Source organism: Pelecanus crispus, chromosome 8, assembly GCF_030463565.1.
Source record: "Pelecanus crispus isolate bPelCri1 chromosome 8, bPelCri1.pri, whole genome shotgun sequence".
NCBI lineage: Eukaryota > Metazoa > Chordata > Aves > Pelecaniformes > Pelecanidae > Pelecanus > Pelecanus crispus.
In genome coordinates, this window is record NC_134650.1 from 25,924,601 (window position 1) to 25,951,824 (window position 27,224).

The 27,224-nt window shown below is 58.8% G+C and overlaps 1 protein-coding gene across 1 annotated transcript; it reads left to right on the top strand.

The window, feature by feature from the left end:
* Positions 1-1,565: 1,565 nt before the first annotated feature.
* On the top strand, positions 1,566-25,634 carry CARMIL2 (capping protein regulator and myosin 1 linker 2). The gene is made up of 40 exons (XM_075715064.1): positions 1,566-1,605; positions 2,958-3,049; positions 3,188-3,238; positions 3,557-3,616; positions 4,934-5,055; positions 5,323-5,420; positions 6,028-6,098; positions 6,708-6,781; positions 7,587-7,662; positions 7,747-7,835; positions 8,169-8,263; positions 8,427-8,513; positions 8,756-8,865; positions 9,267-9,344; positions 9,701-9,777; positions 9,874-9,978; positions 10,232-10,301; positions 10,499-10,580; positions 12,192-12,288; positions 12,618-12,675; positions 13,229-13,401; positions 14,116-14,184; positions 14,839-14,932; positions 15,009-15,104; positions 15,550-15,678; positions 16,648-16,761; positions 16,920-17,095; positions 17,585-17,672; positions 18,137-18,253; positions 18,755-18,821; positions 19,996-20,273; positions 22,047-22,150; positions 22,621-23,026; positions 23,311-23,430; positions 23,760-23,796; positions 23,976-24,044; positions 24,362-24,667; positions 24,847-24,954; positions 25,248-25,358; positions 25,459-25,634. The coding sequence occupies exons 1-40, from the start codon at positions 1,566-1,568 to the stop codon at positions 25,632-25,634; spliced, it is 4,470 nt and encodes a 1,489-aa protein (XP_075571179.1).
* The last annotated feature ends 1,590 nt before the right edge of the window (positions 25,635-27,224 follow it).

Sequence of the window (27,224 nt, forward strand, 5' to 3'; positions counted from 1 at the left end):
AAACCTCAGTAGAAGCCATTGTCTGATGGGTGTAAGGGGACAGCTGCTCTCCCCATGTCCTGAATATCCTTCCATGACAAAGCTGGGACCTGGTGCCCCTTCTGAGACATTCAGATACCAGTAGCCTGGTTTTCTGTCGTCCTAGAAAAGCCAGAGATCCAACCAGGACTGTTGGTGGTGGTTTCTGACTGTGTTGGATGGTGAACACCTTGTGCCTTTCCTCTTTCTGGTGCTCATCCACCAGCTGACGTAGCTTGGGAGGCTCAAGGAGGTGCCTTGGCAGAGGTTGGTCCCTGCCCTGAGCCATGTTCTCCCCAGCCACCTCCTTGAGAAGAGCTGCTGTGTGTTGTGGTTGGGCTCTATGGAGACGCCGTCCCTGCAGGGAGATGGCTTCCTGCCTTTGCTTTCACGCTGAAGGTGGTTTCAGAAGTGCTGCAGCCCCAGGTGCATGAGGCAGGAGAGCAACATCACCCAGCCCTTCCAGGGATCACCTTCTCCTGAATTATTCCACCTCTGAAAAAACTCCTCTGGGAGTACTCAGTTGCAGATCACAGCTCAGGCTGCCTGGAGCTTGGTGATTTGTCAAAAAGGGTGATTTAGGGGGACAAGGCAGCTGGCAGCCTCCATCCCAGATGATGCTGGTCCTGGGGACTCAGGCTGCTAGCTGAGAGCAGCTCTGCTTGTTCCCTCAGCACTTTCTGGTAGGGGCTGCTGAGCCAACACTGAGAAATATTGGGTCCAGTGAAGTCTTGCAGCACTGCACAGGGTGCAGGACAGCTTCCTGCTCTGTCCTGGAGCACTTCTGACTTTTTGCCTAGTCCAGAGCCTTCCCTGAGGAGCAGACTGGTTGATGTGCTCACTCCTGTTGCTCCAAGGAGGCCACCTAGCCTTTGCCTCTTGTCCTTGTTTGCGGGCAGCAGTTTTGTCATCTTGGCATGATACCTAGGGCATTTCTGCTCTGGAGAAGCCCTGCCTGCAGCACACTGCAGTGGGCACTGGTGCCCATCCCCATTAACCCCCTCTGCAGAGGCCCAGAGCAAAGTGATGGGGCTGGGCTGATCTCCCCATGCCAGGAAGGGTGGAGCTGCTCTTTTCGTGCTCATTGGCCATCTTCAGGCAGAAATCTGTTCCCATGAACCACCCCAGAGGGCCGCAGGGCAAGAAGAAGTCATGGACCCTCAATCCTTGAAGGCTGGACCCATCTGGGGGGATGCTGCTGCTACTGGCTGGGAGGCACTAGTGGGGTGTCCTGCTTGCCCAGGTGAAGCCATGTGGGAGGAGAAGGGCTGGGCAGGGCATTGGGCAGGGATGCCCTCTTCTCACAGCGGGGCCGGTGGGCCGCAGGCACCGTCGCTTTCATTTCGCTTCTCTTGCTCAGGCGGTAAATCTCGCCTGACGGGGCAGGAAGAGGCACCGAGTGCTGGGAGGGGGAGGAGGCACTGAGGCGGCGGCACTGCCGGTTGGTAACCTCAGCGCTTCCTCCCAGCAGGGTGCCTTTCCCGCGGCACCCAAGGATGCTGCCCTGACACCTGCATCCCTGGGCGGGTGATCCCGTGGTCCCAACCATGGCTGCGTCCCCCGGTGGGATCCCCACTGAGCTGCAAGGTAAGCATTGCCTGCTGCCGCGCTGCTGGGGTGCTGATACCACATGGAAAGCACCAGTATAGGGCCTGCTCAGCCCTGGTTTGCCATGCCAGGGTTGACAGAGCTGCTTTTGGTTTCCTCAGCAGCAGCAGATGTGGTTCAGGGGGGTCCAAGCATGGTCTGGGATGCGAGGGCTGCTCTTGCCCCCAAAGCTCACGTGCTTAAGGATGCTGCTCAGGCCAAAAGCATCCCCAGCGAACAGGCTGGATCCTCAAGGATGTATTTCTACATAGCTCCTGCTGCCTGGTTTGTGGGTGCAGCCTGGTGCTGCTCAATCCCATGGGCCTGGGGTCCTCTCGCTAGCTGGGGATCCCTAGCAGCTCCCCAGGGAGGCACAGTTTTCAGCCCTGCCCTGGTTCCCCAACAGCATGGGGGATGCGTGAAGTACTGCTGCTCCTAGTCTTCCCTCATTTGACTGAAGAAGCAAAAGGCCAGGGAGGTCTTGGGGGTCCTGCAGCCTCATCCACCCCACCAAGACTTGCAGCGGAGTAGGAAAGAGCCTGGTCGCTGCATCCCTGCAGCCCCAGGTCCCAACTCTACCAGGATGGGACATGTGGCTCAAGTCACTGGACCTACGGGGCTCTCAGCAGCCTCAGCAAGGGCCAGAGCAAGTGGTGTCATTGCAAAAACCTGGTTTGCTTTGCATGGCAATGGGTAGTTGTGGTTCTCGTCCCGCTCCTCAAAGCAAGAGACATGAATCAGGAGAGATAGGTAGGCAGTGCAGGGAGGTGATGCTCAAGGCAGGAGGCAGCAGGCAGGAGCGATGCTTGCACTGGTCCGCAGCAACCATGGGAGTGACTGGTTTGCAAATGTGGGGAGGTTGGCACACGCGACCACCCATGCACATCACAGCCAGGAGGGTTGCCAAAAAAATGAAAAAACAGAATACATCCCTGGCTGCACCGTGGGGAGGCAGGGCTTGGGTGCTTAGTTGCTCCCCAGTGGTAAATTTGGGAAGGGAGGAAGAGAAACCAGGACCCTCTTGTCACTCAACACCAGCTCGCAATGAGCAAGGCAGCACATGCAGTGTAAACCAGCCACTCCAAAGCCCTGTGCTTGGTCGAGGCTGCAGCCTGGGCTGCAGAAGCTGATGAGGAGGTGGATTTATCACTGGAGCAGCAAACAAGACCCAAAGCTGGTGAAGAAGTACATGGCTTAGCTGAGAGCAACCAGGGGCTGACCATCATGTGTGGATGGAGAGGAGTTGATTCAGGGGGACGTTGGGGGGCGGTGTCCCCAGGGGCTGCAGGGCATGTGAGAGGACCAGGGGTGGCTTCAGTCACCTCACTTCATGGGAATATTGGTCTTTTCAGAGGGCATCACCGCCTTTCTGGGGACAAAGAAGGTCCTCCTGGTGATGAGCGTCCAGCTGCAGGTGAAATCCAAGTACGACGACTATATCTTGGTATGTGCAGAGTCCAGCCTGGTTTCTGCTTTCCCAGTTTCCCCAGGCAGCCGTTTTGTGGCTTCAGTGGGGGCCAGGGGTGGCTCACCTTCACCCCAGTCCATTACACCAATGTTACACCAATGTCCCCCTACCTAGGTGCTGACCCCCTGGCGAGCCTATGTGCTGCCGGTGATGCTGCCGGTCAGGGTAAGTGCTGGAGACCCTGTGCCACAGTAGAGCCCCGTGGCTCCCAGGAGGGCATCACTCAGCTGCTTGGGGCACCAGGGTGGGTGTCCCAGGGGACAGCCATGGGTCACCCAGGCCACCAGCTCTGGAGAAGCCCCCGGGAACAGGATTAGGAGGAGGATGGGGTGAAGGGGAAGGGGTCTGGGTCATGGGCTGGTGAAGGCTGGGGGGCATGGCTGGGCACTGTCTGGGGCATGGGGAAGGGTGGGAGCTCGGGGAAACCCTTGGGTCCCCCTTCTCCATCAGTGCTGGGGCTGATCCTGCTCCTCTCGCCCACAGGTTCACAGCAGCTTCAGCTTCCTGGAGGTGAGGGAGATGACGGTGCGAGAGCCCAGCTTGGTGAGTGGCACCGACACCCATGGCAAATCCAGCCCAGGCACCCACCCCACCTTGTGGTCACCTCTCCCCATGGCAAACCCTGGTCCGGAGCCCACCACAAGGAGTCTGGTGGAGTTCTGGCCCCTGGTTGCACATTGAGGGTCACCAATTATGATCTGTGAGTGTTCTGCAGCGTATTTATACCTTCACTACCTCTAAAGAAATCCTCTTATGGCCTTGCCCAGGGTACCTCCCTTGGGGCTGGAGGTGCAGAGAGGCACCCAGAGGTGCTGGGGGCAAGCTTGGGTGCCTGTGCCTCTTCCCTTCTGGCAGCCGTAGAGAACGTCTGGCCGTGGCACCTCCCGCTTGGCAGGGACAAGGTGACAAACGGCTGCTGGCTTACCGAGGCAAAGCCAAATTTAGCACAAGGGTGTTTTAAACCCCATTAATCCTCTTAGAGAGAGGCGTGCGCATAGGGCAGATGTGGTGTGTGGGAACCGTGGAGGAGAGGAACAGGATGCCCTGGCTTGGATGTGTCGTCCGAAACAGAGCTGCAGTCCTCATTAACCTCTTGCCTGTCTTTTGCTTGTTAAAGCATCATCAGCCACGATGGGCCCAGACTATAAACAGAGTTTCTTCTGCTTGCTCGGCAGGCTGCGTGACTGAGCTCTGGGAGAGAAATAAAGACGAGCTGGGCAGACAGCAAGGGGTGCTGGGGGTTGAAACCCCAGGGTGGAGGGGCTGAGACAGCTGACTGGGATATGGAAAGCCCGGGGTTATTAATCTGCAGGCAGAGTGCAGGCAGGGCCAGGCCCCCACTGCCTCCTGCAGCCCCGGGGACCAGCGGAAGCACCGTCCTCGCGTGATGCCAGCGGATAATTGTCATCTTGCTCCCACGCCTCAATCAGTGTGTAATTAAATCAGGGAGCGTGTTGCCATGGGATTTCTTTCTGGTAGGAACTGAAAGCTAAAAAAGCCTCAAAACCCGATTAGATAAATTCAGGGAGGAAACCTCCATCTTCCAGCTGCAGCTGTTGCAGGCAGAGTCAAGGCTACTCTCACCCCCACTGTTTTGGGCTGCTTTTGCATTAGCTTAGCTTGAATTTTGGGGAGGTTTATCTCTTATTCTGGCACATTATGATCTCCTTAATATATTTTATCCTAAATTCCTACTGCTCACAGCCTTCCCTGTGCTCACAGTGCTCTGGCTGGTTTTATAAGCAGCGGCTGGGTGTTTGCAGTGAGGAGCTGGGTGGCTGTCACCGTTGTGTCTGGGGGCTTGGGGATGCTGTGTTCTGCCAGCTCACTCAGGCATCTCCTGTCCTTTGGACCCTGCAGGTTGTCATAGAAACCGATGCAGCATCTTATGCCTTCCGGTTCATGTCCTTTGATGATTTGGAGCAAGTTGTCATCCATGTTACCATGTCACTTAAGAAGGTCTTTCCAGACTCATCCCCTGGGTAAGGGTCTTCTGCTCCTCAGGGGTAGTTGTGTAGGTACCAGAGCAAACTCTTTGTTCAGAAAAGCCCCAAATATGGGATGGGTTCACAATTAGCACCTTTTAACAGGGAAAAAACACACTGATGGAGGCCAGACCCTGCTCCCCAGTCACATTGGGAAGAATATTTCTGGCCACCCTCATACACAGGGGCTGTAGCTAAGCATAAAGTGGTGGGGATGCTGTTCTCCCAGCCCACTGCCATGCCACCCCTCTGGTCCTTCCCCAGGACACTGCTCAAGAACTCCCCCCCCAACCTGTACGAGAGGATCCGGCAGATCACGGACTCACTGGAGGAAATGTTGCAGAGCAGCCCTGGGCCCTGCGGTAAGCCCTTTTTTCCCCCCACACATCTCCACCAGGATGGGCCAGGAGGGTTGGAGCACCCTGGGGACCATCACAGCCCAGCATCCATCAACACTAGCTCTGCTGACAGCCCTCACCTCTGCTGGCAGAGCACTTGTGGTGGCTTAGGTGAGAAGGAGCCCTGCTAGTGGGGTCTGCTCTCCACCAGCCCACCCCATCCCGTGGGGTAGGAGCATGTTTTGAGGGGACGTAGCTCCCCAGAAAGGAGCAGGACAGCTGTGGGACAAGGATGCTCAGTGTCCACCTGTGAGGACGTGCAGCTGTGGATGCTGCAGAGGCAGGGGCTTTTCCTGTAGCCTGTTTTGGAGTGTTTTGGAGTAGGATATCTCCATTATCATCATAGCAATGCACCTTGCCTGGGATCTACATGGATCAAACAAAGCCAGCTGCAGCCCCTGGAGTTGTGTGATCACTTTTGGGCTGGCAGTAGACCACACAGGACACTCGGGCCCCTTTGAAGAGGGAAGGGAGAGCCTCCACCATCCTTCTCCTGCTTTCTGCCCTCCCCAAATGTCTTCTCCATGTTCCTGTGTGAAGGTCTGCCACCAAGACTGCCTTCTCTTTGCAGGGGGATTTTCGGAGACCTATGCTGCTTTATGTGATTACAACGGCTTTGCCTTCCGTGAGGAGATCCAGTGGGTAAGCTGGTCTGTCCCATGGAGAAGAGACAATGACAGCGTACCACTTGGCAGGCAGGGAAGCAGGATGCTTACAGGGCTTCTGGGGCTGGGAGCATCCTAGAGACACCCCAGGGACCAGGGATATCCCAGAGCTGGGAACTGCAGTTTTGCCTGGCTTGAGTGTCCCCTACTCCTTGGTGGGGTGGAATCAAAGTGCAGGTAGGGAGAGATGCTTTGCACCAGGTTGTTTCCCAGACTGTGACACAAGGAGAGCCCCTGGAAACCTGGGACCTTGCTGGGTGTCCTTAGTAGAGGAGAACCCCACTGGGACCCAGACACAGTAGGACGAGCTGTCCCCCTCTTCCTCTGGGACACAGACTCCAGCCCACCTCTCCCCACACCCTCGTTCCTACCAGCCTGGTCCACAACCCACCAAGCTGTGCCACCAATCTGGGACATGTACCCTGCCAGATGCAGTACGCAGGGAGGTTTTAGGCTCAGGGTTTAGGCAAGAGGCTCCCCAGGAGAGGGTGCCCAAGGGCTCAGTTCCCTCCAGCAGTGCCAGGTACCCAAGCCCTCCCCAGGGCCAGGTGCTGAGCCTGACCCGTGTGTCTGTCCATCCGGACAGGATGTGGACAACATCTACCACAGTCAGGACTGCCGGGAGTTCAACCTGCTGGACTTCAGCCACCTGGAGAGCCGGTGAGTCCCCTGGCTGTGCTGCATGCGGTGCCTTGTGCCATGCCAGCACTTGTCCCCATCCTCCCCGTCCATGGCAGGGGTGGCTGAACACACTCCTCCGCTCGTGTTAGAAGCTTTTATTGCTTTACACACTCCAAGGATGCCACATCTGCAGGCTGACACTCCCCTGCACCAAACAAGATGAGCCCCGTCCCATGGGGCAACAGCCCCAAGAGGCTGGGCAGCCTCCCCTGTTCATTTTTAACACTTAAATAAGCCTGCAAGCTGCTTACAGAGATGAAAACTGAACATCACAGCAGCTTGTGGCTGTCAGGTGTTTCCCTATGCAAAGCAGCTGGCGCTGCTGCCCCTTGCATATACAAATGTATATAACAAATAGCTGTTAAGGGGTTATAACCTCATAGCAGGGCCATGAGCTCTGGCTGTGCCCAGAGTCATCCCTGTGGGACTCAGCCACACCCCCATCCCGAGAAAGATGGGGCGAGGGTTCAGCTGAAACTTGTTTCCACTTGAGCAAAACCTGTGTTGTTCTTTACATGAGAGCTCAGGATTAAAAAAATAAGAGAGTGTTTGACAGAAGCATGCAAATATTTTGATTAATTTTACTTTCCCTGAGGGAATAACCTGGGGAATCTGATAACATAACCCATATAAGGTTTGTGGGTTGCTTTAAATTCATGGACCCCAGTCCTGCTCCACCATATGATGTGTTGGGGCACCCCAGTGTTGGGTGTCTTGGGGCACCCATTTGGGACCAGGCTTGGCTCAGCCTGGCCCCTGACTACCTCATCCTGTCACCCTGCAGAGACGTGGCACTGAGCGTTGCTGCCTTGTCCTTCAACCTGTGGTTCACCAAGCTCTCCTGCAAGGACTTCAGGCTGGTGAGTGCCAGTGCTGCAGCACTGGGCATGCTGGAGATGGCCGGGTTTCCAGGTTTCCAGAAAGGCTTTCTTCTCCCCTGCCAGAACCAGGAGATTTCGGAGCAGCTGCTTTACATGCTCAGCAAATCGGTGACACTGGAGGAGCTGGTGCTGGAAAACAGCGGGTTGAAAGCGTAAGCAAAGGCGTTGCAGGGCCCTGTTGTGGTGATGAGCAGGTCTCAGCAGGCTGGTGGTGGTTCCTTCATGTGCGCGGAGCAGGGGGTCCATGGACCCATGTGCCATGGGGGTGTTTTTGCACCATCCCATCCACAGCATAAAGCTCACTGTTAGTAGTCTGGAGGCCAGTGGGCATCACCCACTGTTGCAGAGGCTCTGCTTTTGGATGAATATGTCTCTGCCATGTGGGCAGGTGCTGGTGGCACGTCCCTGTAAGGCTACAGGTTTGGCAGCCATATCTCCTGGAGGTGGCCATAGCTCGCTCAGATGGGTGGCCCTTCTCCCCACAGTGACTTTGCACAGAGGATGGCCCAGGCGCTCAGCAACCATCCTGACTCTGTCCTGCACACCATCAACCTTGCTGGCAACCAGCTGGAAGACAGAGGTACCCAACTTTTGGGCCAGAATGAGAGTCTGCCCATGAAAACTGATGTTCAACTCCAGATCCCACCAGCAGCTGCCCCCTGCCGTGGGGGCTGTAGCTTGCGGTGGGACAGACACCCGTCTGCACTGGCACAGCTGCTCAGGGCTCACTGTTCTTTCATCAGGGATCATTGCCTTCAGCCGGCATGTGGAGAAGAGTCACAAGGGTCTACAGAGCCTCAGCTTGGCCAGGACAATGCTCACTGCCAAAGGTACAGCCCGACACCTACTCCCTGCCCAGGTGCCATAGTGAAGCTGGGCATGGTGGTGCTCAGGGGCAAGCTGGCATCAAAGGAGTGGCTGGACAGGCTGCAGGGACACCCTAGAAAGGACATCTCCAAGGATGCAATGTCCTGCTGCCCCAGATGTAGAAAAGTGCCCCTTCCTCTTCTCCACGACTGTCCCCAGTGCAGGGGACCCATAGTCATCCATCTCTCCCCCTCTCCTCGAGCAGGGATGAGCACATTATGCAAGGCCCTTGCAGATAACAAAGCCATCGGATCCTCTCTCCAGCACTTGGACCTCTCTGGAAACCCCGGCACCCTGGCTGGGGACGACATCAGTGTGAGTGCCTGGGCTGCAATGGGGTGACACCACCCGGGCTCTGTCCCCAGTGTGGTTTGGGTGGCTTCAGTCTCCTGGGGTCTGTGCCCTGTCTTGCAGCACCCCAGGGACAGGGAATTCATGTGTGCGACACCTCCCCACCTCCCTGCCTACCCAGGGGCAGTTTGGGGATGCACTGGGGACATCTCCATGCACCTCCTTGTGGGAGTGTGGGAGGTGCCACCTGGAGCAAGGAGGCATCCCAGAAGCGAGCAGCATGGGGCTGGGTCCCTCTGTGCAGGATTCATCCCTGTGCTCAGCAGGAAGGAGGAGGCAGGCGGGAGCTGGAATTTCTGGGCTGCGGGGTGCTGGGTGGGGGGTCAGGGTCCTGGGCAAAGCCACTGAGCCCTCTCTGCCTGCAGAACCTGCAGAGCCTCCTCCACCAGTGCCACTTGATCTCCCACCTCAGCCTGGCCAGCACAGACTGCCCTTTGGATGCTGTAAGTACCTGCACAGGGGGTCCTGGCAGCAAGCCCCTGCCCTCAACTCCCCCTTCTGAAACTGTGCTGCATGCTGGGGGGTGCTGCTGCCCCATCCCGGCTGGTATGGCACTGTGGAGACAGGGCATGTGTGGGGCAGCCAGCCCAGCAATGCCCCACTCTGTGCCCGCTGCCATGGGTGGGCTGGGGGACTCGGGGTTCAGCAGGACGAAGAAGGGAGCCCCAGCAAGGGGCAGACCCCCTTAGCACCTCCCACAGCTCATCCCATCCCATCACCCATCCATCCCTGGGCTGTGCAAGGGGCCGCAGCACCAGCTGGGTCCTCCTCTACACGGCTCACATCCCCACCCTGGCAGCTCTTTGGAGCCCTGGTCCGTGGATGCCACACCAGCCTTGTCCATCTGGATCTCTCAAAAAACGTGTACTCCCACAAGTAAGCCACTGGGACGGTGGGGAGGGGAGTGCTGTACCCAGGCAGGTGGCTGGTGCCAGGTGACAGATGATGCCATGTTGTGCCCATACTTTTTAGGAGGGTGAAAACCATCTCCCCTGACATCAAGGAGTTTTTCAGCCAGGCCTGTGCCCTCAGGCATGTCTCCCTGGCAGGTACCAAGCTGCCAGCGGATGCTGTAAGGTGAGATGGGGCTGTGAGTCCACCAAGGGGAATGGATTTGGGGTGAGCATGGTCTGGGGGGGACCTCGCTCAGTGCTTTGCATGTTGAGAGGACTGGTGGGGAGGATGGATGGAACTATGAGAGGCAGAGCTCTAGAAAGGATATCTTCTCCAGCACCCCACTCCTACTGCCTGGGCTGTTGGGGGGTGCCCCACAGTGGGTGCTGGTGTCCCCATTGCTTGCACCGATGGGTGGCTTTGGTGACTTTTCCAGGGCATTGCTGCAAGGGCTGGCAGACAACAGTCACATCAGTGACCTGCACCTGGATCTTAGCAACTGTGAGGTGAGGGGCCAGCACCCATGTGTGCTGCCAGTCCAGCCAGGGGGTCCCATTGCAACAGTCTCGAGGGGGCTTGCTCCCTGTGCGGGAAGGTCTGTGCCCTGTCCACTGTGGGGCTGGGGTGACCTTCCCGACAGCAGGATCTCGTTTGCAGGGCTCAGCGCCTCCCCTTGTACTGATGTCTTGCTGTTTCTTCCAAGCTGAGATCAGCGGGGGCACAAGTCATCCAGGATCTCATCCCCGATGCCAGCTCCATCAGCAACCTGGACTTGTCTGACAATGGTAGGTTGCTTTTTCCCCACCTGGGAAAAGATCTCCTCCATCTGTGGGTCCAGCTGTTTGGCAGAGGCCAGCTCAGCCCCAGCACCTTGTCAGCTTGTAGGAGTCCCCAGGGAGATGGGTAGGGTCTGCTGCACTTGCCTGCCTCTTGACTGTGCTGGCTAATGCAACATTAAACTGCACTTGTCACCTGTTAAAGTCCATCAGCAGCAGAAGCTGCAGCACTACTGTCTGTGTCTTATGGGGATGAAGGCACCCAAAGGCCAGCAGTGGATTCCTGCCTCCAAAATTACCACCCCATCAGCCTTTTATGGCTTTTTACCCCCAAAACAAACCACCCCTCTGCCTTCCCTAAGGCAGATGGTCCTTACATGTGCTCTTTTCCCTCTGCTGTCCTTCCCAGTGTGCCAGGCCTCTTCCATTACATTCCAGCATTGTATCCCGTGGCGGGCAGTGGTGGTGGCCCTTGCCTCTCCCCTCATTCAGAGAGAGCATCTCCAGCACAGGGTGCGGGGTGACTTCTTCATCCCCTCCTGCCTCAGGACTTGCCAAAAATTCTCATTTCACATCTTTCTTGGTACAAGCCTCTTCAGCTCACTGAATCCAAGGTGGTCTCATGTTGCTAGCTCAGGGTTTGAAGCATTGAAAAGGTCTGCTTGAACATTTCCCACCTCTCTGCAGGCATTTGCAGCCTCTGCTGCTAACCTTGTCCTGCCGTGGCCTTCAAAGCCATGGGCGAGCAATCCTAATTATCACAAAGATCACCTCTTCCAGCTCTTAATTTCACCTAAAAGGCCCCAAACCTTAAAGCAGCCTTGCTAAGATCTTAGAGCAGACCATGAAGCTCCTTGACAGCCAGATGGCTCTGGGAAAGCTGACATGGTTTGGAGTCCTTCAAAAACATGTTCAGGCCACCAATGCTCCAAAATCTTGCTCTCTTACCCAAAATCTCTGACCAACCTTTGCCAAAATATGCTTCTATTTTTGGCTTTCCCAGTAAAGTGGGTCAGTGCAGGAGGGACAGTACAGTAGGTGGGTCTTGATGCCTCTTGCCCTTGGCTGGCAGAGCAGCTGGGTAAGCAGATCCCTGCCCGCGTCCTTAACCTGTGGGAAGGCTGTCACCTTTGCTTGCCAAATTTCCCTGGTGATGCTGGAGCCATGAGGATGGGAGGGCAGGCAGCTGCCTGGAAGCTGTGGGAACTCCTCCCATGTTGTCCAGGGTGGTAGGTAGGTGATGGAGGGCACATCCCTGCAGGATGGCAGAAAGCAAGTGCTGTCTCTAGCTCTGTAAGTGCTCCCCAAGGCTCAGCACAGCCTTGGCACCCCAAATAACAGGAGTCCCCAGAGCAGGTACTCCTTCCCTGGGGACGCTCCTTCCCTGGGGATGCTCCTTCCCTGGGGACACTCCTCAGGGACCCTAACTCTGCACAGGTCTTTGATCTCCTTGGGGGAGCCATGAAGAGGAGGAAGATGCTCAGGAGTTGTCCTGGCCATCTCTCCACCATCCCACAGTGGCAGCTTGGTGGTTCTGCAGGTCTCCTGTGAGGGACCACCTTGGTGCCACCTCTGTGGACTGCTTGAAGCATACTGGTGGGTGTCTACCATCTCTTGCAGGCTTTGACCCCGACATGGTGACACTAGTGCTCTCCATCGGCAGAAGCAAGTCCATTAGGCACGTCTCCTTAGGGAAAAACTTCAACATCAAGTCCAAGTAAGTGCAAAGCCACAGCACCTGGGTCAGGAGCCATCCTGGCACCATGCACCCACTTCGACCCTGTCCCCATCCAAAGCCCATGGGGCTAGTCAGGAATGCCAGGGGTTGCCTGTCTGTCCTGCCTGCTCCAACCCAAGGGGGAGCCTGGGGTCGTGGGGGGACCATCACCTGCTCCTGGTGCAGTCCCTATGGGACCGCAGAAGCTACAGGGGCAGGTCACAGACTCAAGAAAGAGCAGGAGGGAGGACAGAGCTCTGCAAGCTCCTTCTGTGTCTCCGGGGGATGCGTGGGGGATGCGCATGTAACCCCCTCCTGCCTCTCCACAGGGAGGGGCTGTTGGACGTCCTGCACCGTATTGTCCAGCTCACCCAGGAGGACGACTGCGTAAGTCTGGCTTGCCCTCAACCACCCCTACCGTCCCACCCGTGCTCTCGGTCACCCTCTGCCACCACTGTGCAGCCTCCATGGCAGGGTGCCATCCAGATCCCTCCCGGCACAGACTGGGAACAAACCTCCCTCCCTCCCACTGCCATTCAAATCCTTCTGCTCTTATTTTCCTCCATCTGAAGCAGATGCTCAGACAGAGAAATGAGAACTGTTCCCGTTCTTATGGGAAAGCAGGAGCCAGTGTCTGGCTAAAGGCATGGAAGAGATGCTTGGTGTAACCTGGCTGCAGCCCAGCTTTCCAGAAAAAAACCTCTTTCTTCCTTGCTGCCTGCCAAGCATCTGAGCTAAATCCAGGGTGTTGCCTAAACACCCATTGCCCTCCTGTTTATTGGGGTTCAGCATGACTTGGGGTCTCCAAAATCAGCACCAGGTGCCCACAGCAGCTGCCAGTCCAGCGCCTGCCGGACAGGGGTGGAGGCTGTGTCTGCAAGGGTGACACACATCATGACATGTCCTGGCCACCTCTCCCCCTCCTTGTACCCTCTCCTAGCCTCTCCAGTCCCTGTCCGTGGCTGAATCACGTCTCAAGCTGGGAACCAACGTCCTGCTGAGTGCCCTGGGCAGTAACACCAGCCTCATCGCTCTGGACATCAGTGGCAACGCCATGGGGGACACGGGGGCCAAGATGCTAGCCAAGGCCCTGCAGATCAACACGAAGCTCAGGTAGCAGCAGGTCCACATCACCCTGTGGGTGCGCTTCCCACCTTGTGCCAGGTGGCCCTGATATGGTGGTCCTGGTTGTGATGCTGATGCATCAGAGGAGGTTTATCATGACTACTGGTGACCATGGATGTGGCCCTGGACCATTCCTGGTGCATGGTCAGATTCTGTGACTATCTTGCTGTCATGGCAGTCATCTGGCAGTGCTGGCAGGGGACATGTGAAGGGCAAGAGAGCAGCTCAGTCCATGCCCCAGGACTTGCCAGCTCTTTGCCAGGCTCCTGCACAGCCTGGGATGCTGCAGCTGGACCCTTACAGTCACTGCCCTCACCCCACATTCTGGCGTCAGTTCATAAAATGCCATTTTTTGACCACATTGTGTCCGCAAAGGCAAGGCAGGATTGTATGCAGGGGACAGGGAAAGGTCTCCCAGCCAGGGCTGTTCCTCTGGGGGACATCTGCCCCTGCCAGCAGGGTGGTACCTGCCTATGTCTTCCCTGCCCTTCACTCTCTCCAGGCACCCATGTACTTAACAGCTCCTTGCAAAGCCCAAGTTTATGTTTGGAATATTGAGATTCAGATTTTTAACCCCATTTCTAGGCTTTCTGGTGCCTAGGGTCAGCCTTGGGCTCACTCCTCCTGGCACCCGGTGGGTGGGCACCCACCTCAGGGCTGCATGGGTGTGGGCAGGGCTCACTCATGTCCTTCTCTTTGCAGGACAGTGGTTTGGGACAGGAACAACACAACTGCCCACGGGCTCCTGGAGGTGGCTCAAGCGTTGGAGAGGTAAGGAAGGAGCTGCTTGGTCCTCCTGGCTTGCTACCACCATGCAGAAGAGCCTCTGGCACCAGGATGTCACCATCCCCAGGGCCTCTTGTCCCCTTGAAGCAGCAGATGGGTCACACAGTTGCATACAAGTCACAAGGGAGCTGGTCTACATCTTGGGCCTTGCAGCCAGCAAAGCAACCATTCGGTGATGGCACCTTTGTTACTGACCTCAGGGTTTCCCCTACAGTCTTCATCCCAATCCAGTAGAGCCCCATGTCACCCAAGGCAGCCCCCAGCAAGCATGGTGCTATTGATCTGCTTTTGGTGGAGATGTGATGCTCCTTTCCTCCCTGCCCATGAAAGATGGGTAGAAGTTGTCCACCTGCTGAGCACACTGTCAGGTCTGGTGTTTGGCAGTGCAGGTTTTCTGGAGGTATGAAGAAAGAGGGGTGGATGGAGAGTGTGGGCGGGTGGTCACAGCCACCCCATGGGGTTTGCTGATGGCCAGAATTTGGCTATCCCCATCTCCAGGGCTGGACCTTGGGGCAATGTCTGGGCTGCCCTCGGGTGGGCTCTGGACCGATGTTATGTCTGTGGGGAAATGCACAGCAGGGATGAGTCCCACGAGGCTGATGAGGGGTCTGGTAGCACCCACTCACCCCTACCTCACAGGAATTACACCCTCAAGTCAATGCCCTTGCCGATGAGTGACGTGGCACAAGCATACCGCAGTAACCCCGAGAAAACGGAGGAAGCGGTGCACAAGGTGAGGAGAGGCGGGCTGGGGGAGCAGGGCTGGGTGCCACCAACACCAGCTGCTCATGACCTGTTGCCTGCTGCAGCTCCAGTCCTGCCTGACGAGGAACCAGCTGCGGCGCACGCTGCCCACACAGACTTTCCGGCTGCAGCAGGGCATCCTCACCACCTCTTCCGAACAGGTTTGCCAGCCAAATTGCTGCATGGGGCTGCCCTCCCCTGCCCCAAACAACCCTGTCTAGCTCATGTGAGCTCTTGCAAGCAGCACAAACCCCTTTTCACCTTTGCTGAGTGGAGGCAGAGCAGTCCAGAGGGATGAGAGTGGGGCCAGGCAGAAAGGATGTCTCCAAGGAACCCTCCTGGTTGCATCCATGTATATGCAACGCTGGGATATCTCGCTGCTACACTACCCCATGCAGCATGTTCCCGGCTCCCTGTGCATGCTTGCAAGCAAATCCCCACCATGTGGCATCCCCATTTATTAGGCAGGGATGCTCTGGGGCCTGCAGCCCCGCTTGCCCCATCGGGCAGCGCCAGCACATCCTTCTCCAGGAAAGTCATGGCAAGGAGGGGAACTGGCAGTCCTGTTCCAGAGTCAGTGCATGATGCAGCCTCTCCATGCTCCAGATGGTGAACGAGATCTGCCTGAGTGTGCAGAAGCATGTCGACATCCTCAGTGCCTGCCCGGGCAGGGAGGTGGAGGCGGACATCCTCTGTGCGGAGGAGGCCATCAGGAACGCCAACCTCTCCGTCAGTGTGAGTCTGCCGCATGGGGAAACCCCTCAACTTGCCCAGCTTCAATTCAGGATCGAAGCAGGTTATTGATTAGTTAATGACATAATTAGCCATCAGTCAGGGAACACCAGAATCGTCAATGCAACAGATATGTATCACTGAGCTCTTGCAAAATGTTGAGGAACAGCTGTGAATTTCTGAATCCCCTTCTAGAACAAGGCCCAAAATGTTCTTAATCCACTCACACACACAAACACAGGTGTGTGCACACCCCCCAGGACTGGGGGTTATAAGTGCACCCCCTGCTCATACACCCCTCCTCGGGGTAGGTGGGCGCTCCAGCTTTGGGCACACCCTGCAACCCACAAATGCCCACACTGGTAAGAAACAGTCCCCACATCCCTGGGGCGTCCCTCCTTGGGGCACCCTCATCCCACCCTGGCTGCACGTAGCCCAGAGATGAGGATGCTCCATCGGCCCATGGTGAAGGCTGTTGGCTGGGCAGCTCCTGGCACCGTCAGCCCTGGTTTGATCCTCCTGGTCCCACTTCTCTCTCCCCATCACACCTTTTCCTTCTCCTCCTCTACTTCTCTTCAAACCACCTCCTTTTCCTTTTTTCCTTGGCACTCCCCTGGGTACTTAATCTGGCAGAGGCAGGATTTAAGAGGACAGTGCTGATGGTGGAAAGGTGGTGAAAGGGATAGGAAAGGATCTCTCCTGATGTGGGCAGCAGTGTGGCTGGGCGCAGAGGGGGAAGGAGGGTCAGTGGGTGGTGGGGAGCAGTTGAGGATTCAGCTGGGGATACACAGGGACCGTGAGGAGCCAGGATGCCCAACCCTGGCTCAGCAAAGCCAGAAGGTCACTTGGTCTCTCCAGCTGATGTAGGTGCTCTTTCATGGGGCAGCCATGGATGCAGGCTGCACATGGAGGGACGGAAAGCAAGGATGAGGTGCCATGGGATGATCCACACCGTCTCTCTTCCCATGGCAGATCCTGCCCCTCTTGTACGAAGCGGGAAACACCCCTTACCAGAATGGCAAGCTGCAGCACAAGCTGGAATGTCTCACAGAGGAGGCGTCGCAGACCTGCGGCCGGGAGATCCAGGTGTGCACCTGCCGGGAGCTGCCAGCAGCATGGGATGCTCGTCAGCCTTGGCCCAAGGATGAGGGACATGGTGTCTCCTAGAAACCATGAAAACCTAGAAACCTAGAAATTCTGATAGAAAAGACACCAAAACCTCCTCTTCCCTCCCCAAACCTCAGGCGATCATGCAGACAGCGCTGGACACGGCACACAGCCTCTGCCCGGCTGTGGTGCAGAAGAGCGGGGTCAGGGACCAGCTGGTCAATGCCATGTCAGAGCGGATCTACCTCCAGGACCACCTCAACCTCAGCACCGTCCTGGACCAGATGATCACTGATGTCTTCAGCAAGCTGAAGTGGGTGACGTGCCATTCTTCCTTCTTGCTCAGCAGGTGGCTCTCACCCACAGGGCCAGATGGGGATTTTGGGGGCTCCCTACCCACTGCTCTCCTCCCCACATGGTGGTGGTGTGCTGGGTCCTGCTACTGTGTTTTCCCAGCTGTGTTTGCTTCCCACTCAGATCCAGTTTGGATGTGTCTTTAGGGAGCTGGGAAGTCTCATGGGGTGATGTTCCTGCAGGCACATCCCCGTGGCTGGCAGAAGGGTGCCCTGAGCATTGATGTGGGGGATGCACTTGGCATCCTCCATCCCAGCTAGCACCTGCTTCCATTCCTGCTCTGGCAGCATGCACCCAGCGAGCTGGAGCACGGACCATGCCCTGGGTACCCCTCTGGGTGCCATGGCTGAGCATCTGTCTCCCCAGCAAGGCTCTCCCTGTGGAGGCTGGCCACATAGCTTGCAGGGACTCTGGGTGCTGTCCTTGACACCCCTCTCTCCACTCCCAGTGAAATCAAGCTGTCTGTCACAGCCACCATGGCCGACTGCATTGTGGATGCCGTGCTGGGAGACCTGACCATCGCCCAGTGCAAGCTGGTGAGCGACAGGGGATGCCAGCCCCTGCAGAATGGGGATGCAGAATGGGGATGCGGGATGGGGATGCAGGGCTGGGATGCGGGATGGGGGTCTGGATACCCTGGCATTGTCCGGGCACCAGCCAACACTATGACCATGGATTTGCTGTCTGGCAAGCAGGACAATTCCCACCCAGGATGGTTTTCCTCCCAGGTAATCCTATCCCAGTGCAGTCACAGCAGCATTAACATCCTGAGCGAATTCCGGGAGCTGCCGCGTGGTGGGGGGTGCCGGGGTGAAGCCGGGTACCGGCCGCTCATGCACCGGGGCAGGCACAGGGCAGCTGCGCCGGGGCCGGCAGCTAGCTAATCAGGCCTAAATCCGCTCACAAATCCTGGGTAGGGAGTGGAGCAGCACAGAGCATGCAGGGCTGCCAGGCGCACTTCAGCCCCCAGGATACTTTAAGCGCTTCCCAATGTTTTTAGGCAGAGAGTCTCCCCAAGCAGGGGCTCGACCTCCTGGCACTGCTGCCGGAGCCGGCTGAGGACGATGCCGCCACACCAGCGAGGGGCAGGAATCCTCCAGACCTCGCCGCGGAGGAGGTAGGGTCCAACCCTGCTGCTGCCGTGTGATGCCTGCGCTATAGCCGCCTTTTATCCGCCTTACCGGATGATGCCGAGCTTAACACTGCAGCCTCTCCAGGCACACGCACCCCCGGCACCCCCCGTAGGGCAGTGCTAAGGCAATTAGTGCTGGGAAATGGGGCCGTTAGCCTGCCCGGCCATGCTGCCTGCCCTGTCGCACCGGGAGCATGTCCTTGCGGAGGCCCCAGGCTGGTCCTGGGCACACCCAGCCCCTCTGACTGGCCATTACTTCGGGACCTGGGGTCCAGCGCAGAATGGGGTCCCAGCTGGGAAAGCATTCTGTCTGGCATCGTGGGTGGTTTTGGTGCTGGACCAAGATGAGGGGTCCAGCCTGGGGGGTGATGGAGGGATTGCACCCATCACCGGGCAAAGCCTGGCTGGCTCTGGCTGCCATGGGATGCTGCTTGCCATGGCCAGCTTGTCAACGCTGACCCCATCACCGTCCTTCTCTCCCTGTAGTACAAGATGGCCCTGAGGAGGAAAAACAAGCATTTCAGGAGCATTCGGCCCACACCAACTGTGAGAAGTAAGGCCACTGTGCGGCTTTCCCTTTGCCATGGCTCGCTGTGTGCTGTGCCACTTTTGACAGGGCATGGCAGGGGCGGGGGGCTCACAGCAGCAATCTTAGGGGCAGAGCCATCTGCAATGATGCTACAGGCTGCAGACAGAGGCTGGCAAGGATCTGGCCCCTCCGGTGCCGTGGCATGGGTCTGTAGGCAAAGCTCACCTTGAGCTTGCTCTTGTGCTGTTTTTGTGGGGCTGGCTGGCTCAACCCCCATGGGTAGCAGGGTAAGTGCTCTGAGCTCCCTTGCCATGTAGCCAGGCGGGGGGGGAGGTTTGTCCATGACTCCGGATGCTGAAGCATCTCCCCCCACCATCCCAGGGACCACCACACGCATGGGCATCACCAGCCCACCCAGTAACCCAGGGACTGGGCACAGGGGAGGAGACGTTGCCTATGGGTGCTCCTGCTGCTTGTGCCAATCTGCCCCAGGTTTCTCTGTTGTTGGTGTTGCCCCATGGAGCCCCGCCTGCGGGGGGGGGAAGCGGGGCAGGATTGGGGGGGGTGGTCAGGGGCAATGAGCAGCTGCTGGGTGACTTCTGCTTTTTGGGGCTTTGTCTGTGATGCATATGGGGCTTTGGCTGTGATGCATATTTGGCTTTGGCTGAAGCAGAGCTTGCACCCAGCCCCAGCGCCTGGCACCCAGGTGTCCCCAGGGGACCCCAAGATGTCCCCAAGCCCCGCAGCATCCTGACCCCTGGAGGTCCCTGAGCCTTGCAGCACCCTCACCCCCATCCAGTGGGTAATGAGGAGGGCTGAGGAACTGCGTGCAGACCAAAACAGGGTGTGTTTGTGGGTGCCACTCGCTGGGCCAGCGCTGGCAGAGCTTGTGCTGTACAGTTGCTGCTGGCTGTGGGGGTCGGCTCAGTCCCTGCCAGAGCATCCCCCCTGCATGCCCCTATGCATGCAAAGCTCTGGGGACTGTGGCAGGCTCTGACTATGCTATAAAGCCGCTGTTCCAGGGGCCGCCACGCAAGCTCTCAGAGGGCTCAGCCGCGCTCTCCTCCCCACAGCCATGGCACGGCACGGCACAGCCAGCGCCCCGCCGACCCTCTGCGCGTGGGCGAAGGTGACGGCAGTGATGATGGGGAGGCCTGGCGAGGCTGGGTGCCAACTGGGGCCCTCTTGCCTCTCGTAGGTGTCTCGGAGCTGGAGCCGGCGGCGGGTAGGGACGCCAGCGGACTCCGAGCCCACCGGGCGCCGCCGTCACTCAGCCCCGCCGCGCCGCCGGCACGCCCTGCCTCCACAAAGGATGCTGAGCCTGCGAGCGGCTCGCTCCCCTCCACGCAGCCTGCCACCGCCGCCACCACCGGATCCCTTATGGACCTGCCGACTGCCGGCGAGAAGCTGGAGCATTGCACCAAAGCCAGGCCCCGGCCCAACCGCCGGCACAAGCAACCGCCCAGCAAACCGAATGTAAGGGAGAGGGACGGTTGGCAAGGGAGGGGGGGGGGGGATTCGGTGGGTTTTTTTCCTTTTTTTCTCAGTTGGGTGAATTATTGCAGTCGGTATTTGTTGCAAGGCAGGAAAATGAGATGCACAGAGCCGTGGCTGGTTTATTATCCTGCATTTCAGCCGCTGCTGGAGACCCGTGGAGGAGGGGGGCAGCCCGAAAGGATGAGTAGGGGGGCCGAGGGAGGCAGGGAAATCATCCATCCCTTTTCCTGCTGCCTGCTGGGAGATGCTGAGTGGTGGGAGCCGGCAGAGAGGCAGTGGGGAATGAAAAAACCCGCAGAGTTTGGACGCAGAGGGCCAGCGCATTTGGCAATGGCTCCGGCTGCCTCTCTCCTCCTGCGCCCAATTTTCTCCCCCCCATCCGAAACCCATCGGCCCCGAAGCACTGGTGGCCACCACAGCTCCCGGTGATGCTGGTGGGGCTCTGCTGGCCACAGCGGGGTGGGTTTCGCCTCCCCCCCACTGAAAGGGCGAGCACCTGGGGATCCTGCCTTTGCAGCCCCCTTCCCAAAGGAAAAGTAACTTTTGGGTGCAGTCAGCGGACAGTCCAGCTCCGTCGCCATCCCCAGGGCCGGATTGTGCTGGCAACACCTTGTTCCCATGCCACCGTGATGCAGCTGGATCCTTCCACCTGCCAGAAAGCCCTGGCTTGCACAGCCGCGGTGATGCTCGCCCTTGGACCGTGGTGGGACCAGCACTGCTGCGGGGCTGGAGGAGAGACAGGAGCTCTTTCCTGCAGGCAGGGTGGATGCTGGAGGCTGGCAGGGGCCAGGCAGGGTCTGGGGGCCATCAGCTTGGCACGTCTCTCTGCAGCAGGATGGGCACACTCGGCACCCAGGCTTGGCCAAGCCTTGAGTGAGGACAGGCTTTGATGGATGTGATGTGACAGGGAGAGCAGATCTCAGATGGCTGGAACAGCCTCCTGAGTGGCATCAATCCAGTTGTAATGAAAAGTCGTTATGGATTGAAATGCCACCGATAGGGAAGTGCCTCCCTCTCGTCAATAGGAAGGCACCGATGCGGTGCCACGTGCTGGGGCAAGGAAGGTGCCATGGAGGAAGGCTTGGCCATGGCGTGGACCGCTTTGCCATGGGGATGGAGTGGGTGGTCTTCATACAGGCTGTGATGGCACTCCAAGGTTGGACCTGAGGATGAGTACCAGCCTAAAGGATGCACATGTGCAGCCACACAGGTCACCTGCTCCAACACCCACCAGCAGCGCAGGTGTCCTTTCCTCAGAGCTCAAATGGAGGAAGCATCCCTGCCAAAGGCTTCTCCCATGGGACAGTGGGGTCAGAGACCTGGCCCAGCTCTAGGAGGGCTTTAACAGGATTTGTCATCGTGTGTCACCAAGGAGGGTCAAAGGCACCTTACCTGTATGTAACGTACAGGTACCTGAGCATGTACAGATACCATACCCCAGCCACCATGCTGGGGAGCCACCAGCACCCCAAACATGGCACCCAGTGGGGTTCAGGGGGCTGGCAGTCGAGCTGGTAGGAGCCCAGGGCAGGCTGGAGCTCCTGATGCCCCAGGGATGCCACAGGATCAGAGCTGGGATGCAGCTGATAATACCATGTTCTGGCTCTTGTGCTGGATGCACAGCAAGACAGAGAGTGCCAGCACCCATCCCGCACAAGCACTCACTTGCAGGTGCACAAGCACAGGTGGCACGTGTTTGTGCATGAAGGTATCTTCGCCCTGCACCGGGCTGATGGCCACACTTGCTCGCAGGTGCAGCCCGTGGCCTGTGAGAACAGCGAGGACAGGAGCATCACCCGCGTGGACGAGGGGCTGGAGGACTTCTTTGCCAAGAGGCTCATCCCAGAGGAGCTGCCGTAAGCCCAGGGGGGTGCCCAGGGTCTCCTGCACCCACCCAGTATGCACCCAGCCCCAGGATTTCACCTACCCTGCAGATGCTGCTGGTCCCAGTGCCAGAGGCATGCTGGGGAAAACATCCCTTCTCACAGCATGCACCTAGCTTGTGTGTCTCCCCTGGGCGTCACTAAGGGCAAGACTGGTGGGAGAGGGCTGGGATGTGGCTACAGGGTGCAGGATGCAGCCAGCACCCTGCTCCCATGAGCATAGGGAGGGGCTCTGGGGCCTGTCCCGTAGCAGGGGGGCAGTGGGGCAGCACCCATAGGGTCTGACACTGGGAACAGCTACCCTTGCCAGGACAGCATCATCTCAGGTGGGTGTCTGGGGTCTAGATCCATCCCTTTGGGGTGGGCAGGAGGGGAAAAAAACCTGATCCGTAGCCCCTCAGCAGCCCAGAGCTCACCTTTCCTAATGCTTCATCTCTCCCCAGCCCCACAGGTCCAGAGACCTGCCCAGGATCAGCCCCTCTGGCCCCTTCCAGCTCCCGCACCTTCAAGAAGAAAATCGGGAATTTTTTTGCCTTCAAGAAACCCAAATCCAGCCGGGGCTCGAGGTGTGAGAAGGAGCCTGAGGGTGGTCCCGCCGCCCCCAGGAGCAGGCGCTCGATGCTCAGTGACATTTTACGGGCCCCCAGCAAGGCGGGCGAGGCGGGCAAGCCATTGAGTAAATCAGAGGAGGGGGGGCTCACTGCCGAGCCCCAGGCAGAGCCCGAGCACTGTCAGACCCCCGACTCTGCCCGCAGGATCCGGCCCAAGTACTCACGGGAGGGCAAATCCCAGTCGCTTATATTGCTGTCTGGGGAGGATGAGGATACACTGGGGGTCAGGCATGACAAGGTAAGCACTGTCACTGAGCCACCGCTGCTGACCCTGCTGTTTGGCTCGCCCAGTGGGTGCTGCTCCCACCCAAGGGTGCTGGTGGTGGGGGGTCACCTGGGCACTGCAGGGGGACATGGGGACACCAGAGCAATGGCTGGGGATATCCCTGCTTGGTTGTGGCCATACCTCCATCTCCTGGGGGCACAGCCAGGTTTGGGGACCTGGGTGCCCTGCAGGCAGGTGAGTGCTGTGGGTGCTGTGCTGGGTGCCGTGCCCCTGGCAGGGCTGTGTCTGTCCTGCAGAAGAGGCACCTGGAGAAGAGCGAGGGGGAGCTGCCTGGTTCCTTTGAGCAGCGCATGCAGGTCATGCTCCACCGCATCGGCGTCACCAAAGGCCTGGCCACTGATGGCAAGAAGCAGCAGGTGGGGAGTGGTTCTGCTCTTTCGGGACAGATCCTGCACATAAAGGGCAGGTGGAGGTCCATGGGATGGGGAGCCCCCCAGTCGGGACTGGCAGTGCACAGCTCTGTGCTGCCACTGCCCGTGACCTCTGTCCTGCCACCTAACCCCCTGCAAGAGGACCAATATGTGGGCTCCTGTGTTCTTCATGGTGTCTGTCCCTCCTTCCCTGGCATGCACCATTCCCCTGCATCCGCCCCAGAGCCCAGCAGCGCCCTGCCCTGTGCCACCCATCATCACCGAGGGCACTGCCACCCTGACCCTCCCCCCACCAGATTTCTTTCCCCTTGCAGAACAAAGACAGCGAGATCAAGAAAGCTGGCTCAGATGGTGAGGGGCTGCATCCTCCCCACCCTGACCCCTACCTGGCTGGGCACCCAGGGGGTGGGCACGGGCAGGACCCCTCAGGCTCCCAGCTGCAGGTCCCACCATGTCCCCCACTTGCTGGGTGCTGGTGGCATGGGGCAGACCCCAGCTCACTGATGCTGGCTGGTGGCTTGTGCTTGCAGGGGACATTGTGGACAGCTCTGCAGACTCCTCCCCCTCCCTGAAGGCACGCACACACTCCGTGTCCACAGGTGGGTCACCAGTGGGTGCTGGGGGGGGGTTACACCAGCCCCCAGGGCAGAGGGCTCTGTCCCCTCCATTAGCACCAAGCAGCACTGCATGGGGACCGGAGCCAGCAAGGACTGGTGGGCATGGACACCCGGGCAGGTTCCCACCTCTGGGAGGGTGCCCTGCACCCACAGGTGCCCAACCCTGATGATGGCAGATGGAATCCCAGCCCCTTGCCCTGGGTCCCTGGGGTGGCTGGAGGCTGGGTCCCAGCACCAAGAGCCATGCCCTGGGGCCATCACTGCTGGGCACCCACAGCTCTGCCCTGCCTTCCCCACAGATGCACCCTTCCACAGCCCAGCCGCCGTGATGGAGCCCAGCACCAGCCTGGCTGAGCCCCTGCCAACCTGGAAAGCCCTGGGGAGGCAGCTGCCTGCGGAGCTGCAGGGCACCAGCTCTGACCAGCCCCGGCACTCCTTCGTCCTGGCCGAGCCCAGCAGGCTGCCAGAGCCTGGGGGCCGGGAGGGCTGGAGCAGCAGCCTGCCGCGGCCAGGGAGGAGCGTGCCAGTGGTGCTGCCGCGGAGGGTCAGCCACAGTGGGGAGGTGGGTGCCGGCAGCCCCCTGCCCGCACCACCTGACACTGAAGGTAGGGGTGAGCAAGCTGCCGATGGGGTTCCCCATCCCGCTGGTGGCGTGTTCCCAGAGCCCCTTGGGAATGGAGGGCAGCAGGGACCCAAGCACTCAGTGCTGGGTGCTGATGGGGGTGCCAGGAGGTTGGGGTGCTGCAGGCTCCTCCCTGATGGCACCTCCTTGCTGCTTTGCCAGACAACTGGCTGACGCCACGGCTGGCAGCACCACGGGGGACTGGTCGCCGACCTGTGTCTGTCCATGAGGAGCAGCTCAGGGAGCCCGAGTGTCCGGCAGAGCTGGGAAGTAAGTAGGGGCTGGAGTGGGGCTCAGAACTCCCCCTGCACCCCACGCTGGAGGAGGTGGATGGCAGCATGGTGGCATCCCACGTGCCTGGTGGTGCTGCCTGTCTCAGCTGGCGGGTGGCCACCCATGGTGATAGATGATGGCATCACCACACTGGGAAGATCCCAGGGGGGACTTGGCATTGGGATTGGCTGCAGGAGCAGCAGGGCTGCCTGGGCTCACAGGCAGAAAGCAGGCAGGAGCCAGGCAGCTGCACCCCACCACGGCACGGGGCTGAGTTGTATCTCCCCCAGCAGGCACCATCCCCCTGCGCCTGCGGCGGTCACCTGTGTTCAAACGGAGGACCAAGCATGACTCCCTCCCAGAGCCAGATGGAGAGCCCAGACCGTCCTTGGATGCTGCAGGTGAGACATGACACTCTCCTCCCTTGCACCCCTGCTAAAGCGGGTGTTGGGGTATGGAGGGCTCCCCCTGTGCTCACGCCAGCACCTGTGACCTCTCTAGGTGCCATGCCACAGGACTGGCCCCGTGCCGGGCTAGAGGAGCCACAGGCTGGAGTGGGCACTGAAGGCGAGCGGCTGCAAGCCCTGGCACAAACTGTTGTGAATGCACAAGACTCAGCAGCCATAGACCAAAGATGCCCGGTGCCAGGCCAAGGGGAGCCAGCCCTGGAACAGTGAAGCCCCTGCATGCCGCTGCACTGTTCCCAATAAAACCCTGCAAGCAAGCGCACGGTGCTGGGGTGATTGGCAGCTGGGGTGCAGAAAGCAGAGATGGGGCTCAGGTCTGCTCCGTACGGGACTGGCGTGGATGTGGCCGCAGGGCAGGCTAACGATGGCATTGCCCACCTTTTGCTGTGGGGACAGCTGGGCCAGCAGCACTGCCTGGGAGGCCAGGGATGCCCAGGGACCATGCCAGAGCCCTCGGGATGCACTGAGCAGTGTGACCTTCCCTGGATGGCCTCTGCTGAGGCAGGCTGCAGGCAGGCAGCTGGCAATTTTAGGCAGCAGCTGGGCAGGCAGCGCAGGCAGCGGCAGTGCTAGCAGCCAGCCATTCCATTTTTAGCAAGCATTACCAGGGCCCTTTCACGTCTCCAGCTCCTCACCCCATAGGGTACTGCTCTCTCCAGCCCAAGACACAGGTTTCCATCAGCATGACTGTGACCCATGGCATTTCAGCACGCTCCAGCCATGCCTGCCTCGCCATCCCCACAGCTCTCCCGATGGCACCAGCGTTACCCCAACACCCAAGCGGCTTTCTCCTGTGTTGACCTCTGCTCCGGACCAAATGCATTCCTTACACAGATGTTTACGACAAAGCAGCAAGATGCTTACTTTTTCTTTTTTTTTCCCTTTTTTTTAATACAAGAGCTGTGTATTTAAAAAATATACAATTTTTATTTTTGATTTCTACAGCATAACCCTGCGGGATATTTTTTGTAACGAACAGTGCAGGACCCTACCTAAACCAATCAATAAAACATCCAAATTCCTGCACTGCCTTTGGAGCGGGGATCAGGTTGTGGGGCCTCCACCATCGATGCCACCCCTGCTACGGTGGCACCGGGTCACCCTCTTGTCCCCACTCACTGGGCCAGGGCGTTTGGAAAGGAAAGGTGGGAGAGGGATGCTGGCTCACACACAGGCATCCCTGAACGGATACTTTTTCCCCTCTCAGCACTGAGGGTGCTGGCCCTCCACAGGTCATGAACCCAGCATCTCTGGAGCCAGGGTCTCTGCAGCCAGGCCAACCCACTCAGCGGTCCCCTTGGGGACAGGGGTCCTGGTGTCCTCCCCATTCCTCCCCCAACTGCTCTTCCCAGGCAGCCCTAAATTGTTCTGGCTGCACAAAGAAATGAAGGACGGGCTGGGCTCAGGAGTCCACCTCCCTGTCTGTGAGTATCCAGCACGCCCACTTCAGCATTGCCTTCGAGATCCTGCAAAACCAGACCAGGGGAGCCAGGGTGAGAAGGGACCCGGCTGGAAACATGCCACCACATGCCGGGGCAACCCAGTGACAAGGGGTAAGTCAGAGTTTGGGGACCTGATGCAGGGATGCAAGCAGCAATGCCTGCCTCCCACGGGCCAGCTGTGGGGGGAACAAGGGATGGCCGTACGAGGCCAATTGCTGCACTGACCTGACAGATCTTATCCGCTCGCAGAGCTCAGGGCTCGGTGCCTCGTATCTGTACTGGACCGGCTTCTCCTTCACATACTGCAGAAGCGAAGGGGAGGGTGAGGCTGGTCTGCCCCAGTCGCAAAGCCCAGCCC

Excerpts from the sequence above, each read along its gene's own strand:
- CARMIL2 (XM_075715064.1), top strand. The coding sequence starts at position 1,566 with ATGGCTGCGTCCCCCGGTGGGATCCCCACTGAGCTGCAAG. Across the intron at positions 15,105-15,549 it reads TCACCACCTCTTCCGAACAG|ATGGTGAACGAGATCTGCCT; the intron begins GTTTGCCAGCCA and ends TCCATGCTCCAG. Across the intron at positions 24,955-25,247 it reads GTGTCCGGCAGAGCTGGGAA|CAGGCACCATCCCCCTGCGC; the intron begins GTAAGTAGGGGC and ends TATCTCCCCCAG.